Source organism: Gopherus evgoodei, chromosome 11, assembly GCF_007399415.2.
Source record: "Gopherus evgoodei ecotype Sinaloan lineage chromosome 11, rGopEvg1_v1.p, whole genome shotgun sequence".
Taxonomy (NCBI): domain Eukaryota; kingdom Metazoa; phylum Chordata; order Testudines; family Testudinidae; genus Gopherus; species Gopherus evgoodei.
Genome location: NC_044332.1, coordinates 7,666,485 through 7,681,582, shown reverse-complemented (window position 1 = coordinate 7,681,582; position 15,098 = coordinate 7,666,485). Strand labels below are relative to the sequence as shown.

The following is a 15,098-nucleotide window of genomic DNA, read 5'->3' as shown; positions in this document are numbered from 1 at the left end:
TACATATGCACCCTCTCCCCTAGAGCTGAACTGTGCATAGGCAGGAGATTTCAAGGCACGTCCACTCAGCCGCAAAAGCTCTGCATGCCCTCGGGGGGCCTGGAGAGCAGAAAAGGCTCAGGGATGGCTCTCCAGGCCTGGTATAGTTTGTTCCCTACTGCTTGGAAGGGAAGAGTCACACTGCATCCCTTTACTGCCTCTGGGCTATAGACGGAGGAAGCCCAATGGCTCTGGCTGTGAGCTCACTGCTGTGTAGGACGAAGCAAGAACAAGTGCTGCCTTTCGGCGTGGCTCACAGGAGGGCCAGCTTGGCTCAGATAGTGAGGGAGAGGGGGCTAGGAAGGGAACACATTCAGATGGAGAGGACAGTGGGCCCCTGCTGTACAAGTGAAAAGCCCGGAGAACGCAAGACTCACCACTTGTTCCACATTGTTTTTCTGAAATAGCAAACACAATACAAACATTTAAGGAGCTCCTTTAGACCAGCGAGGCCAAATACCCCGCGGCAGTGGGCTGGGATAGACAGGAGAGACGTGGGGCCACGAGCAATGGCGGGGAAGAGCAAGGGAATACTCACAATCATATCTATGATGGTTTCTATTGTACTCTCAGTATCTACTGGAGACTGTACAAGGCTGGTTGCTGTGAAGTTGCGACGATAATTGTTGTCTGTGGCAATAACACTCAGTCTTGGTTCCTGGGGTAAAACAACAACAAAGCAGCAAGGTTGGACTCAAAAGAGATGAGGAGCTCTGATACCTCCTAAGTACCCTTCCATCCATGATTAACTCAACTAACATGACTTGATAGCATCCCTGCATGTGCTAGCCTTGTAAGCTACATTCTAGAAGTGGCCTGCCCATGCAAAGAAATCAGTGTCTCAGGAACGGCATCATCTGTCCTGGGAATAGGACAGTATTATCCAGTCTTGAGATAGTACTTGGGGAAGTGGTTGAGAAATTAGAGGCGGTGCCATGTTCTTGGCATTCAGGAAGCCAGCTGAACTTTTCCCTGGGCCATGAACCTCCTCCTATTTTTATGAGGACCCATCAGACAAACATGCTTTAAATCTCTTTGGGTATATATCTACACTGCAGCCAGGAATGAGCCTCCCAGCGCGGGGAGATAGACTCGCACAAGCTTGGCTCAAGCATAGCATGCTAAAAGTCACTGGGGTTGGGCATTGTGTCTGCATCTCTCTTGCCCAGCTGGCATACACTGCCATCTTGCATAGCATGGTTTCAGAAAGTGTCATACCTCAATTTCATCTCCGTGTCTGGGTCTGCTGGGATCTGATGCTTTTGCTCAGCTGAATGTAGAGATAGGATCAATCATAATATTCAACTGTGGAGTTGAATCCAAGTTTCCCCAGAGTTAGGATGTGGGTGTCAGATCCAGGAATTTATTTGGGGACCAACTGTGTTAATTACAGGCATTGGACCAGATTCTCATCTGGTATCAACTGGCATAGCTCCGCTGGTACTTTATTTCTAATTGTCATTTTTTTCCCCCAAGCTTCAAACTTCATACTCACTGGCTGCCCATCCTGGAATTACTGTAGGTCATGGGACCCTCTGCATCAAAGAGAGGATTAATGGAATCCACTCAGTAATATCCTGTTTCTAGTTTCATTCCTTTCCACTCCAATTATGAAATACCCAGGCTATAACAAGGGCCACATTTGAGCAATTCATACCAGATGGTCAGGAGAAATGGCAATGGAGAACACTTTGATCCCCAGATGCTTTGCTTCGTTGGCAGCATCTTCCAGTCCTCCACATGGCTCTTTGTACCCTTCCAAGGGGTGTCCGTCTGTCACCACAATCAGGTATTTGTTCTCCTTCTGATGGGAGCCGCTGTAACAATTCAAAATGGTTAGCTGGAAATGGGTAGCTTTGCTGGGTACCCCCGCATCTATGCTGACACTACCTACGCTCGCCGTGTTTCACAGCATTACGGCAATGTCTGTTTGGGGGACGTTGCTGCACTCGCGACGGAAGGATTAACGGTCTGCAGGTATACAGCACTGGAAGAGAGCAGAGTTCAAACACTTGGCATCTCAGCCTGATTACACTGATGGTGACACTCAGGGGGAGCAGTTCAGGGTTTTTCTGCAGTTCTCTTTTCTTGAGAAATTTTTTGCCTCATTTTTAGGACAATAATAATTTATCAGCATTTAACATGGATGTCTTTAAATTAGAACATAGATTGGACTCCTGTGAAGTCTTGAATGCCAAGTGATGAAGTTCCCATAACACAGGGATCACCCCCCGCCCCTCCCCAACAACCTCCAGTACTGTATTAATAGTAAGTGTGAGGTGGGAGTTGGGCTAGGAGTTTGTCGCAATTTGTAGGGTTGTTTTATGGCTTTAACCTGAACCTTACTTATCCTGCGACATGATTGTAATAAAAGGATATTTGGAATGAAATTAGGTTTCCTTGGGCGATGGTTTAATACTACATGTAAGGATATTTCTATACAGAGAACTCGACTTATTAAACCAAAAACACACTGAGCCAGATCTTTCCCTTTTCGTGTCACTCGGCAGCAGGAAGCAGAAGCAGCAAGATAAACATTATTAATGGTTATTTACAAAGAGTGTATATACGCTGCATTTCAAAAAGAAACACAATGCTCATAATTTAAACCCCAGACTATCTAACTACACAGTACGGTATCGCTAAACTCAGATCCACAGGTAACATATGTGTAGACAGGAGCTTGACTTCCAAAAGGAAACACTTCCAGTGAATGGACACAGAGGAGAAAGGTGAGTGGAGTACTTGTAATCCCAGGCCAAGTTGATCAGCTAACTTTTGAAGCAAGGTGGAAGGGAGGGTGGATTGGAAAGAGCGCATGGCAATTCCACATTATTGCAGAGAACACAAAGGGGAGTGCAGTAACCCACATTTGCAGTTTCAAGTCAAGTGTCAAAAGTACCAGGATGGCTTTTGTAAGCCTGGTGGAGAAAGGCAATGACCCAGCTGAAGCTAAGCACCTGGGCATTAAGTCGTGTGCACTCACACATGGAGTAAGGGCGTCCGTTAGGATCTGTGACATAATGCTGAGCTTTCCTCATCACAATACATGCGGTGTTGCTTCTGGTTATGGTCTATGGGAATGAAGATCTCAGGCCTGAGTGACAAGACAGGTTAAACGGCATGCTAAGAAGCATACAGAACTAGGAAGCTCTGACTTCACCTATTACAAACAGCACATCCCTAATCTAAACCTGATTCACTGGTAACCGGGGGGATTCACTAGCTTCCTGTTCCACTTTGGCTTTCCCTTAGACAATTCCCATGAGACGCACCGACTCTGTTACTGGAAGCCTGAGACCTGGTTGGTGGGTGTTGCTGGAAAATGGCTCCTCTGCTTCCCACCTAGCTCTTAAGAAACTGTGCTTTTGCTGGGGTGCCCCAGCCCAGATATCTGACTCAGCTTTTCCCTCCCCATGTCTTCACTGTTGGTAGAGCTGTTCTACCCACAGCCAGCTCCAGCATAGTACCTTCCCCTGCTATCTAATGACCCCACATTTTATTTGACTGTTTCTGAACATCAAACTGATGTGCAGTGTCCCCCAGTGCTTCAGTGGGATGAGGCTTGGAGGGGATCTCTAGACACAACAGTTTTATCCAGTCACTATGTCCAATAGACAGGTGAAGGGATAGCTCAGTGGTTTGAGCATTGGCCTGCTAAACCCAGGGTTGTGAGTTCAATCCCTGAGGTGGCCACTTAGGGACCTGGGGCAAAAATCAGCATGTGGTCTTGTTAGTGAAGGCAGGGGGCTGGACTCAATGAGGATCCCTTCCAGTTCTAGGAGATAGGTACATCTCCATATATACTTTTTTTTTTCCAAGAAGAACACTGCAGACTTCACTTCTGCACAGCACATTGCTTTTGTCAGTTGCCAGAGCCTCCCCAAACACCTCCTCAACTTTCTGTTTGTGACAGAGCATTGCCTGGGCTATCCATAAAGGATCAGCAGGGAGATGCCTGTATTATGCCTGGGTTCTGCACAATGCTACTTCTCACAATTAGCTCTGCCAGGATTGTTAACAATCCCATGTGAGGGCCACTTTTGAGTTGCTCTCCATTCAGATTCAAGTCAAGTCCTCTGTGGAAAGGCTGCCAATTACAGGAAAGTGGGTGGTGGAGAATCGCTCCATCTGAGAGCCAAGGACAACATTCTCTCTGCCGTCTCTCTCTTTGGTTCGGTTCAGAGAGATGGCTTCTTTAACATCAGTGTTGCTACAAAATATACTTTTGTCATCTCTGGGTTTACACTGCCAGACTTGCAGTGTCCTAGGTCTTTACCAGGGCAATCAGTGATATCTTCCCCCATTCAGACTCAGCCCACCTGCTGTTACTATGGGAAGGTCCCATTTCTAATTCTCTTCTGAGAGTGAGGAAGCTCCAGGTCTCAAAAACTGACTTTTGTTCGTCCTGATTGTGCCCTGGGCAAAGTGGGACAGCTGGTCTGGGTAGCTGGAGCAATTCTGACACTCTCATTCTGAGATGCAGTTTTCTGAACTGCTGGCCTGCTCCCATTATATAAAGCTACGTACAATTGAAGACCATGTCACTAAGAGGTACTCTTAAGACTGGTGCAGATTCAGTCTCCTTAGAGAATGAGACCCAAGTGTCACAATTTTGATCATGACCCATGTGAGCTGGTTAAAGGGATTGGTGCCTCCCCTGAGCCACATGAGGGAAGGATCCTTTCCAATTAGCTCAAGAATCCAGTATGTGAATAGAGAAAACTAGCAGATATTCATCTCAGTTTACTTCCACAATAGAGCAACTATGCTGCAAAGTTTAGCACTGAGCTGTGCTGCTTTCCCAGCAACAAGAAACTCATCAGCACAGACCTGGGACTCGTGCTGGGAGAAATCTTTTTGGCCCAAAATGCAGATTCAGTGACATTAAAAGGTTGAGCGAATTCGTGTAGATTTCACCTAATTATTTTGGTTGAACTCCCTCTCCCCCCCAAAAATTAATTAAAAAAACCCCCCAAAACATTTTGATTTTTCAGTTTAAAATAACTTTTCTTTTCCAAATTACCTTTAGTTTTATTAAAAACAATCAAAAATGTTTGATGTTTATGTAGTTTATGGTTTATGTAGAAATGACACATTTTGTTTGACCCCAACATTTTTCAACTTTTCAATTCACTTCACATTTTTTAAAAATTTCATTTTAGGTTCAGCTTGAAGCACATTTTTTGGGGGGGATTGCTCACAAACTGGAAAATCCGTTATTTGCCCAGCTCTCCTTGTGGTACCTACTGAAATCTGGATTTTTTAATCACTGACTTGCTCTGTAATTGTTCTATGTCCCCTGACCCTGCCCTTCTCTGTCCCACCAGTGTCTCCTGGGACTACAAAAAAGCTCAAAAAGTGGGAGAAAGGAACTGGGGAAATTTAGTTCAACTTTTCAATTCACTTCAAATTTAGGGTTTTTTTCAATAAAAATAATTAAATAGAGAAATGGAGAACTTTTAAAACATCTGAAAAGAGACATTTGTAAGGTAAATGTAAATTCAGTTGGTTTAGATTAATTTTGTAGACTCAGGCTGTGCACTCTATTGGACTATAGAACCGCATATTCTTATCAGAACAGACCTCCCTCCCCTCCTACTGCTTCTTAACCTCTCTTGGGTCTTTTCTTGATCTAGGCCCCAAACTTACAAGTGAGTCTGTACAAATCGAACTTTGCACCTTCTGCAGATCCCTTTCTATGCCCAGAGCCTTGAATTGCAAGCTGTCTAGGGAAGACCCTGTGTCTTTCTGTAGGGTACCTAGTGCAATGGATCCCAACTGAGGCCCTGGGAGCTACTATAATATAACAAGAGGAGGCATGTCCCATACAGAGATGGAATCCTCTGTGTGAAAAGCTGTGAGCTCCCTAGAGAGACAAGGTGGGAGAGGCAATACCTGTTACTGGACCACCTCCTGTCTGTGAGAGAGACAAGCTTTCAAGCTGGCACAGAGTTCTCCTGAGGGTCTGGGAGAGGTACTCAGAGTGTCACAGCTACATGCAAAGTGGAACATAAGTAGTGAAGACATATTTCTGGCTCCATTCAGGGTGAAGTAGTCCATTCGCTCTCTAGTCAGTATTCAGAGAGGTGAGCCTTATGTGACAAGCTTTGCCACACTTTATGGCTACATTTGGGTAGCCATACTATTGGGTCCAAAAAAAAGAATTAGAAAAGTTGATGGAGGATTAGCCAAGACGGTTAGGGACACAAATGCATGTTCAGGGTGTCCCTAAAGCTCTAATTGCCAGAAGCTAGAAATGGGCGACAGGGGATGGATCACTTGACGATTACCTGTCCTGTTCACTCCCTCTGCAGCACCTGGCATTGGCCACTGTCAGAAGACAGGATACTGGGCTAGATGGACCATTGGTCTGACCCAGCGTGGCCGTTCTTATGAACATTTGCAAAAAGAGGTTCTAGTCAATATTAGAGGTACAATTTTTCCACATAATTAACTGCAGGCACAATTAATTGCACCTGTAATTACACCCATTTAGAACTACAGCCACCTGATTGTGTCCACTGTGGATGCAGTTACTAAATTATGCTCAAAGCAGTGGAGCCAGGCTGAGGTGCAGCTAAATGTAATGGGGGCAGATCCTTAGTGGGTGTCCATTGTCAGACTGCTGATGAGATTTCTACTGGCTGAGGATCACCAGTGGTCTCACAGAATGTTTTGGGGATAAACACAAATAAAGAGCCCAGGGAAGCGAAGGGGGAAGCGCCCTGGTGGAGATGGTGAAGTCAGACCATAGTGCCACTCCAGAACATTTCAAAGTGCCAGCATGGCACAGAGCTGCCAATCTCTGCTGTGCCAACCGGCAGCAGAAAATGACTGTCCCAGAATGAGGAGAAGGTTTCTCCCAGCCCACCTCCTTCCCTCTCCTCTGTGCTCCTTGGACCCTGTGTGGGAGGCATTGTTCTCACTCACCGGATGAGCAGCTCCTCAATCCCTCTCTTGATGGCACAGTCTGTATAGGTGCCTTTCCCGATGTAGTCCACAGCAGACACTCTTCTCTTTAAGTCATCTCGTCCAGCGGGCATTCGGTCGAGCCCTTTAATCAGCACGACCTCATCGCTGTAATGCAGAGCTCCGGCGTTCCACACCAAGTTCCGGTCACACCGGTAATACCTGGAGAGACAAACAGGGACACTCACCTTCAGTATCTGCTTCCTCCACCCCTGCAGTACCCTCCCCTCACTGCCACCATGGCCCCCTCCCAGTCCCCACACATCTCTGGCTTTGTCTCTGTTGCAGCGAAGTGGCCCTGTACAGACCTTCTGCTCTCTCAGCTCTACCTAAATATTGCCCTGACTTCAGCATCCTACTGACTTACAAACAACAATCTTGGTAACAGTGCAGCCTCTGCCTCAGTCAGATCCCTGCCTCTCTAGGTCTTTCTTTCAGGTCTGTCTCTTGTGCAATGTGGGAAGATGAAAGATTAAAAGACTGGAAAACATGCTTTATGGTGACACGCAAGGAGCTCACCTGTTTAGCCTAAAGAGAAGACTAAGGGTGACTTTATCACAGTCCATAAGTATCAACATGGTGAACAGAAGTTTGAAAAGAGAAGTCTCTTCAATCTAGCAGACTAAGGCTTGGTCTACACTGGCAGGGTGGAGGGGATCGATCTAAGTTACACAACTTCAGCTACAAGAATAATGTAGCTGAAGTCGACGTACTTAGACCTACTCTCCGCGGTGTCTTCACTACGATGAGACAACTGCTGCCACTCCCCCATCGACTCTCGCGGTGCTGGAGTACAGGAGTCAATGGGAGAGCGCTTGGGGGCCGATTTATTTCATCTAGACTAGACATGATAAATCATACCCACTGGATCGATCGCTACCCACCAATCTGGTGGGTAGTGTAGATATAGCCAAAGGTACAACAAGGTCCAATGGCTAGAAGTTGAAGGTGGAGGCTTTCATGGTGTAAATTTTTAACAGTGAGGATAATTAACCATTGCAGCAATTTTCCCACAGATGTGCTGCATTCTCCATCACTGGAGATTTTAAAATCGGGGTTGGAGATTTTTCTGAGATTTGCTGTTGTTCAAACAGGAACTAATTCAGGGAAGTCCTGTGTCTAGATGGTCACAATGGTACCGTTTGACTTCATAATCTGTGAATAAACCCGTGCATAGAATCAGTTCCTTATGCACATTTTTAAGGCTGAATGTGTCTCATGTATCACCTCTAAATGAAAAGAAAATTCTCTGTGCAAATGGGTGTAAATGCATGGTTATGACGTTACGAGTGCATGTAACTGTGTGTGCATAGAGGGGTGTAGATGTATGGCTGCGAATATACATAGGTATGTGGATAGAGGGGTGTGAAGAGAGGGTGCATGTAAATGTGTATGAATAGAGGGTAGAGTAGATGCAAGGATATGAAGATAGGGAGTTGTGTGTGACTATATGGGGAGGGGGGAATGCTGCGATCGTAAAGCATCTGGCCCTTGTTATGGCAACAGGTGCAGTTGCTCCTGACAAGGAGTGTGTCTCAGTAGAAGGGGTTGCACAGACGGGAAGCTGACAAGGCCTGTCACGTTTGAACGCTCTCCCGTTTGCCCATCCTGTTCCATTTTTCCTCTTTGTAACTCTAGCACCCTCTCTCCACCCGCTCCCCCAAAAAAACCTATCTGGGCATTGATTATTGCTAACCCCTCTTTCAGGGGCCATCTTTCCTTGCCCCCCATGAGACCAATCCCCCCCTCTTCCAGGGAGTGTCAGTGTCTGGCCCACCATGCCATTTGGTGCATTGGCTGGCAGTGCACGCCACTGGCTAGCTGTATGCATGGCAGGATGCAGGAGTCCTCATCCTCCGGCACCCTGGAAGCCAAGTTGGCTCCTGAAGTAACCCCCAGTTCTCCAGCATCCTGGCAGCAGTTCCTAGCAGAGTCCCAACACAATTGTCCTGTCAAGCAGTGAAGGCGGGGCTAGGTGGTTTTCCATATGCAGTGAGAGCTCTCCTGACATGGAGTGGCCAGGGAGAGTCTATGTCAGAGCACAAGGGATGGGGGTTCTGGCCCATTGACACAGATGCCATTGTTACTGAGATCGGTTGAGGAACTAGCAAAAGGCCAGGTCACTGGAAATCAGAGTGTCGTTGTTCATATGCAGAAAGGGCCAGGGTCTCGCCATGCAGTTCTGCTGCCAGTGTGTGCTGCATTGGGCCAGCTGCCATGGCAAAAACAGTACACTGGTGAAAGGCTGGAGAAGGGAGTGTAGGAGGAGAAGACAGAGGAACATCACCCCCCATCACCACAGGGACAAACTTCTCAACCACCTCCCCTGCTACTTCTAAATGCCAGATCCTCCTAATCCTAAGACAAGCTCCATTATCTTCTGGATTGTCCCCCCTGTCCTCATGCATCAGCCAGCCAGCTTCCCACCTGCTCCTGGACCCTTCCTCTCCCCCTCTGCTCCACCAGAAAGCCCACCCTAGTCCTCCATGAATGGTGCACCCACAGCACCTACATGCGCTGCCCTGCTTCTGTCTCTGAGCACCTCTGCCCAGTCTCTCAGCCAGGCAGACATCCTCCCCTACAGGCCGGGGAGCTGGGTGGGTGAAAGGAGAGAAGAGCTGGAGAGTGCAGTCTAGAGGGTGAGGAGAAGTGGGGAGGAGCAGCAGAAGAGAGATTGGAAGTGGGAGGAGGGGTGCGTGGAAGGAGACGAGCAGCAGCACAGGCAGCATCGGGCAGTCCAGGCCCAGGGCAGAGACAGGAGACGAAGGAGCTGTGGACAGCAGTGGTCTGTTGGAGCCAGAGTGGGCATTCCAGTTGGAGTGGAGGGCGGCGGGAGGCGATTGCTGTGAGGTTTGAGAGGGAGGGACAAGGGTGGGGGGGCAGATGTGGTGGCTCAGGAGAGGGAGGTCATGGAGAGATAAAGGAGAGGGGGTTAGGGGGAGGAGCAGACACTAGGATATGGCAGAGGGGTGTGGCCAGAGCTCTGGGTAGCTGGTCGTCATTTTTGAACAGATGTGCAGCGAATCAGGTGACTCAGCAAGCAGTAAGTGGAGCCAAGCGGTTACAGGGGTTGCAAGGAATCAGTGAAGGAAGCAGATAAGAAAGGAGGTGAAGTGGTTAGCAAAGAGACAATACCTCATTCCCATGCAGTGTACGATCAGTAGAGGCGCAGTGAGCAATCAGGTATGGGGAGAAATGAGTCCAAATAGCTACCACAGAATCATAGAATATCAGGGTTGGAAGAGACCTCAGGAGGTCATCTAGTCCAGCCCCATGCTCAAAGCAGGACCAAACCCAACTAAATCATCCCAGCCAGGGCTTTATCAAGCCAGAACTTAGAAACCTCTAAGGAAGGAGATTCCACCACCTCCCTAGGTAACCCATTCCAGTGCTTCACCACCCTCCTGGTGAAATAATGTTTCCTAATATCCAACCTAGACCTCCCTCACTGCAACTTGAGACCGTTGCTCCTTTTTCTGTCATCTGCCACCACTGAGAACAGTCTAGATTCATCCTCCCTGGAACCCCCTTTCAGGTAGTTGAAGGCTGCTATCAAATCTCCCCTCATTCTTCTCTTCTGCAGACTAAATAATCCCAGTTCCCTCAGCGTCTTCTTGTAAGTCCTGTGCCCCAGCCCCCTAATCATTTTTGTTGCCCTCCACTGGACTCTCTCCAGCCAGGGCATTGTCATGCACAGCACTGGCTGAACATCTTCATGCTCCCTGGGAATGGAATGCAGGAGAGGAAATCAGACTGCCATACATCCAGGACCAGAGCCTCAAGGGTTAATCTTAGTGGGGACCTTCAGCCCTATGTTTTAGTGGGGACCCTTAGCTTGGGGGCTTCCTTTCCAGGACCTAGAGGAGAGATCTCCCATCACAAGAACAGGAGAAACTTTTGATCAGGCAGAGTCATTACACCAGAATGAGCTGGACAAGGAGGCTGCAGGGACAGCCCTGTATCCAATCCAAGCCATTTGCAAAGCCTGTAACCAAACTGCCTCTCCTGCCCCTCTTCCCTCCATGCTGCACCAGCCTCCTGCCACCCAGGGGAATGCGAGGAACGCTGAGCACGTGGGCTGGTGTGGGAGCACAGCTACAGACACCAGCCTGCTCATGGCTTTAGGTACGGAGATTGCCATGGAGATGGGGATGGAAACTGGGGCTCTCAGACCTTCAGAGGACGATGACTGGGAAAATACAGGGGAAACTGCTCTCCCCAGTGCTGGGGACCTCTGCGGATGAGGTGGGAAGGAGTGAACAATGTGGCAGCCCTCAGGCCCCCTTTTGGGGAGCCAGTTTTGAGACAAGGGCTCCCTTGAATATTTTCCAGCAGTCACTAACATATGTAACATTCCCTGTCCCCAAAACCTCCTCCCTGCCCCCACAATCCATCCAGTCCATATTCTTCCCTGCTCCAGTCCGTCAGTCCCTCCACTGTGCCCCACCCAGATTCCTCACCCCCAGCACTTCATTGAGGCTCGCTAGTCCTAGGTCCCAGTTGACCCCTCCTGGAGCCACTTCTAAGTGCTGTGTCAGGACATGCTGGTCCCGTTCTCCCCCGGGAGTGCCTGTGTTATTCGTGAGCACTGTCCGCCCACACCAGGTACCACGTGTGTTTAACAGGATGGGAGCTAACACATTTCTAACAATTCCCGGCACAGACCTGTCCTCAGCAGCGCAGCCTGGGCTTGTGGGCTTCTGAGCAAGGGGGCAGCAGGTCCTTTCCCAGGTAAGGCTATTTGAATGGGGGGAGTGGATCCCCTTTGGTTCTGGGGTGACAGGGTTTCCCCTGACTGCAGCAGGTCTCCTCGAGTTGGCATAGTGGGTTGGGTGAGGAAGGAAGGTCCTCGCTGGCAGGAGTAAGAGGCCAAGTGGGAGACCAGGCCCCCACCCAGTTCCAGCACCTCAAACTTTAGGCTTCGGCTTGGCAGACACGCCCCAGTGGGAAGAGACATGGCTTGCAGCATCTGGGCCCTCCGTCCTGTGCTCCTCCCCCTTGAGAAGTGCTGGAGAGGCTGCCAGGGTGCGGCAGGGCAGGGCCGCTGTGCCATGCCCTCCACCCACGGGTGGTGGATGGGAGTTATGCTTGCAGCAGCGGCCATGGCTGAGGCAAGCAGATCTGCAGCCTGGGAGCTCCCTTGCTGCAGTGTCCCTCACTATGAGAGCGAGGGGCTGTGCTGGTTTGTGGGACACGAGGAAAAGCTTTGCAAGGAAACGTGTTAGAAAAAGCCTCTGTTTAATAAAGATTCTCCTTCATTGGCCCCACAGGCGACTCTGTTACCAAGATGCTCCTGCCAGCCCCATCCAGCAACATGCTGTCGGGGGAGGGGGACCACGCCTGCCCAGCCCAGGCTCACCCCCAGCCCACTCCAGCGTTCCCTGCAGCGGAGCTGGGCTGCACACCTTGCTGGACGTGTGCACGGTGCTGTGCCGAAGCCCTGCACCTCCTGGGGAGGCAGCGCTGCCCCCGTCCTGCGGAGAGGGCCCAGCACGCACACACGCTCCCCTCGGAGGGTGTGCGATCACAGGGCGCTGCACATACTCAGCAGAAGGGCTGCAGGGTGGATGCAGCTGCACGTGAAATCAAAGGCGGAGAACAGGCCAGGGCCCTGCTTTGATTTGAAGAACAGGCCTCAATTACTTCAACCACTCAGATTAAGCCCTGTTGGTTTTTTTAAATGATCCTAGATGATCATTCTGCCCGTGAAACACGACAGCAGAGCCACATTACCGTCCCCACCAAGGGCCTCCACCCCGGGAAAACCTAAAGCAAATCACACAGGCAGCAAACCTGGGCTAGGCTAAGCATTGGTGAAGGAGTACTGCCACCTGCAGATGGAGATGGAGAAATGTAGAAAACTCCCATTACAGACAGGAGAACACTCAATTTAGCAACTCCAGCCTATGGTCCCAAAATGAAATCATTAAACTCTTGGTTGCTGCAGACATTTTCTTTTCATTTGTTATGTAGCCATACACATAACATTTCTCTTACGCACACAGTGATCACCAGCTGACAGCCTGAATGCAAAACAAATACAAATTCCCAAACAGCGTCCCAATCTTACTGGTGTCACTTTTTCTATTCTGGTGAACACCCATGGAAAAGTAAAATAAAATAAGCAGCGCAGAAAAAATGAAAAGCTCCCAATACATTTACCTGTCTGTTAGCTTGTCAATGAACTGGTTGGTAAATGTTTTCACCTGTGCAACTAAGTCTCCAAATGGCTTTACCCTTAAAGCAACACTTTCTGATGTATCCAGAACGAAAAACAGATCAACGGGGCAATCTGTTCAAAAACAGAGACAGCAGGTTTTAAACACTGTGTTACTGCATCTTCCAGTTATGCTACAAGATATTTCATGGTGGATTGGGTCTTCCATGCATCATGGTGAAGCATGTGTATTCAAGTGATACAGCCAATGCATTTTTTACAGTACATGTGCAGTCTATATCTCTATTACACTGTTAATTTTTTACACTAAGTTAAAGTTTACACCTTGCAAATAATAATTCAGTGTGTCAGAATTATAAACATGTACACACACTCACACTTGCATGGAATTTGTGCTAGGTTGAATTGAAAATATACATATATTCAATAAAAAAAACTTGGTATTTATCTTTACATTTATTGTGATTTTAAAAGTGAGAGATTGTTTTCCCAGGCTTTTAAGCTCTATATCTATTTAGAGATGAATTAATTCATTACAATGAAATATCAGACAGATACTATTTAAAATAATGTCCAGAGGTAGTGGTACCTTTTATCTTGTATACATTTTCCATTTAAAGACTAGTATTTTTAAAAATTCCCTATGACAAAGGAATTTTCTTTGCAACAGGAACATGAGATATTGCAAATAAAGGAAAAAAACTAGAAAATATTTTTTACCAATTTTGATAAAAATCTCGTCAAATATTTGTGAAGTATTCCAGAATATTATCCTCTATGTAAGTTGTTTTTAGTCTCCTTCTTTGCTAAATACCAACCAAAAATGATAGCATATGAGATGGGACAGAGCTGAAGATAACTGGGAAAAAAATTGCTTCAGGATAAACTGTGTAGGTGGGTAAAGGGAGCAGGTAAATACTGAATACACATGTAAGGAATCAAGAGACATTTGAAATATATCTTTTTCAAAATGTTCAGGTAAACCTCAAGTTACAACAGTATAAACAACTCGAGACATCTGTTCAGCAGTACAAGGCATACAGATCTGAAGGCAGACCTCGCCTTTAACATTCTAGGAAACTATCCACACAGGAAAGGAAAAGAAAATACACCACGAAGTGACATTCTTACCTTGAAAGGTTTCAATTCTGTTGACTATTTCTGTCTGTTGAGCCAGTGCCCCGCTCCATAGGAAACAGACTTGAAGCAAGAAAGTGAACAAAAAGTTTGCTAACTTCATTTCGCTAGTTTCAGGTTTACCATTTATTACTTATGGAAAGGACAGGAGGGAGAAACTGAAGGAGACAGAGGCCAGGAACGGCAGCAAGGAATTTTTGTCTTAGTTGGGAATTTTTTCTAATTTTCTACTCTGTCCCTGAGTTTCTGTGGAAGGAGGCACGGGAGAGGGAGTTAAGTTGAGGAGGAAGTGTCAGTAGAAGGAGCTGCCCAACTCCAGAGGGGGAGGGATCTCAGAGTGTCAATTTCGGTTGATCCTTAGCATGACCAGTGAGTTGCTGAAACACATTGCCTTGGGGTCATGTCTTCTTTTCAACTATTGTTGTGCCTGCAGAAAAATCCTGATCTGCCTCAAAACATAATGTAGTTCTATTTCAAAATATTTTGCCACCCCCTTCCCTCCCCCAATATAGCTTGTATTTATGTTGGCTAATGGTTTATGGCATAGCCACATTGCTGCCATTCTAAAAGGAAGAACGGAAATGTTGCAGACCTAAGGATATAATCCATACCATTAAAAAACTCTTGGTATCATTCTTGTGCTAAATCTATAACCCCTTTTGGGCCAGTCCTAACATCATTACTCAAAGCCCCGCTGAAGTCTGGGGGAGTTTTGTCAGTGTAAGGACTGTATGTCTGGGTCTTCAGCAGTAACGTAGCTAGTGGGGTGCAG

General features: G+C 47.5%; 1 protein-coding gene across 1 annotated transcript in view; it reads right to left on the bottom strand.

Annotated features, from left to right (window-relative positions):
• The window catches only part of COL6A1 (collagen type VI alpha 1 chain), a 64,633-nt gene extending 50,022 nt beyond the window's left edge, over positions 1-14,611 (bottom strand). The window contains exons 1-6 of the mRNA XM_030580726.1: positions 14,321-14,611; positions 13,174-13,303; positions 6,973-7,173; positions 1,697-1,856; positions 578-697; positions 417-437 (exon numbers count right to left, since the gene is read on the bottom strand). Coding sequence (XP_030436586.1) covers positions 417-437; positions 578-697; positions 1,697-1,856; positions 6,973-7,173; positions 13,174-13,303; positions 14,321-14,429 — 741 coding nt within the window. The 5' untranslated portion in view covers positions 14,430-14,611. The remainder of the gene's footprint in view (positions 1-416; positions 438-577; positions 698-1,696; positions 1,857-6,972; positions 7,174-13,173; positions 13,304-14,320) is intronic.
• Between the last annotated feature and the right edge of the window lie 487 nt (positions 14,612-15,098).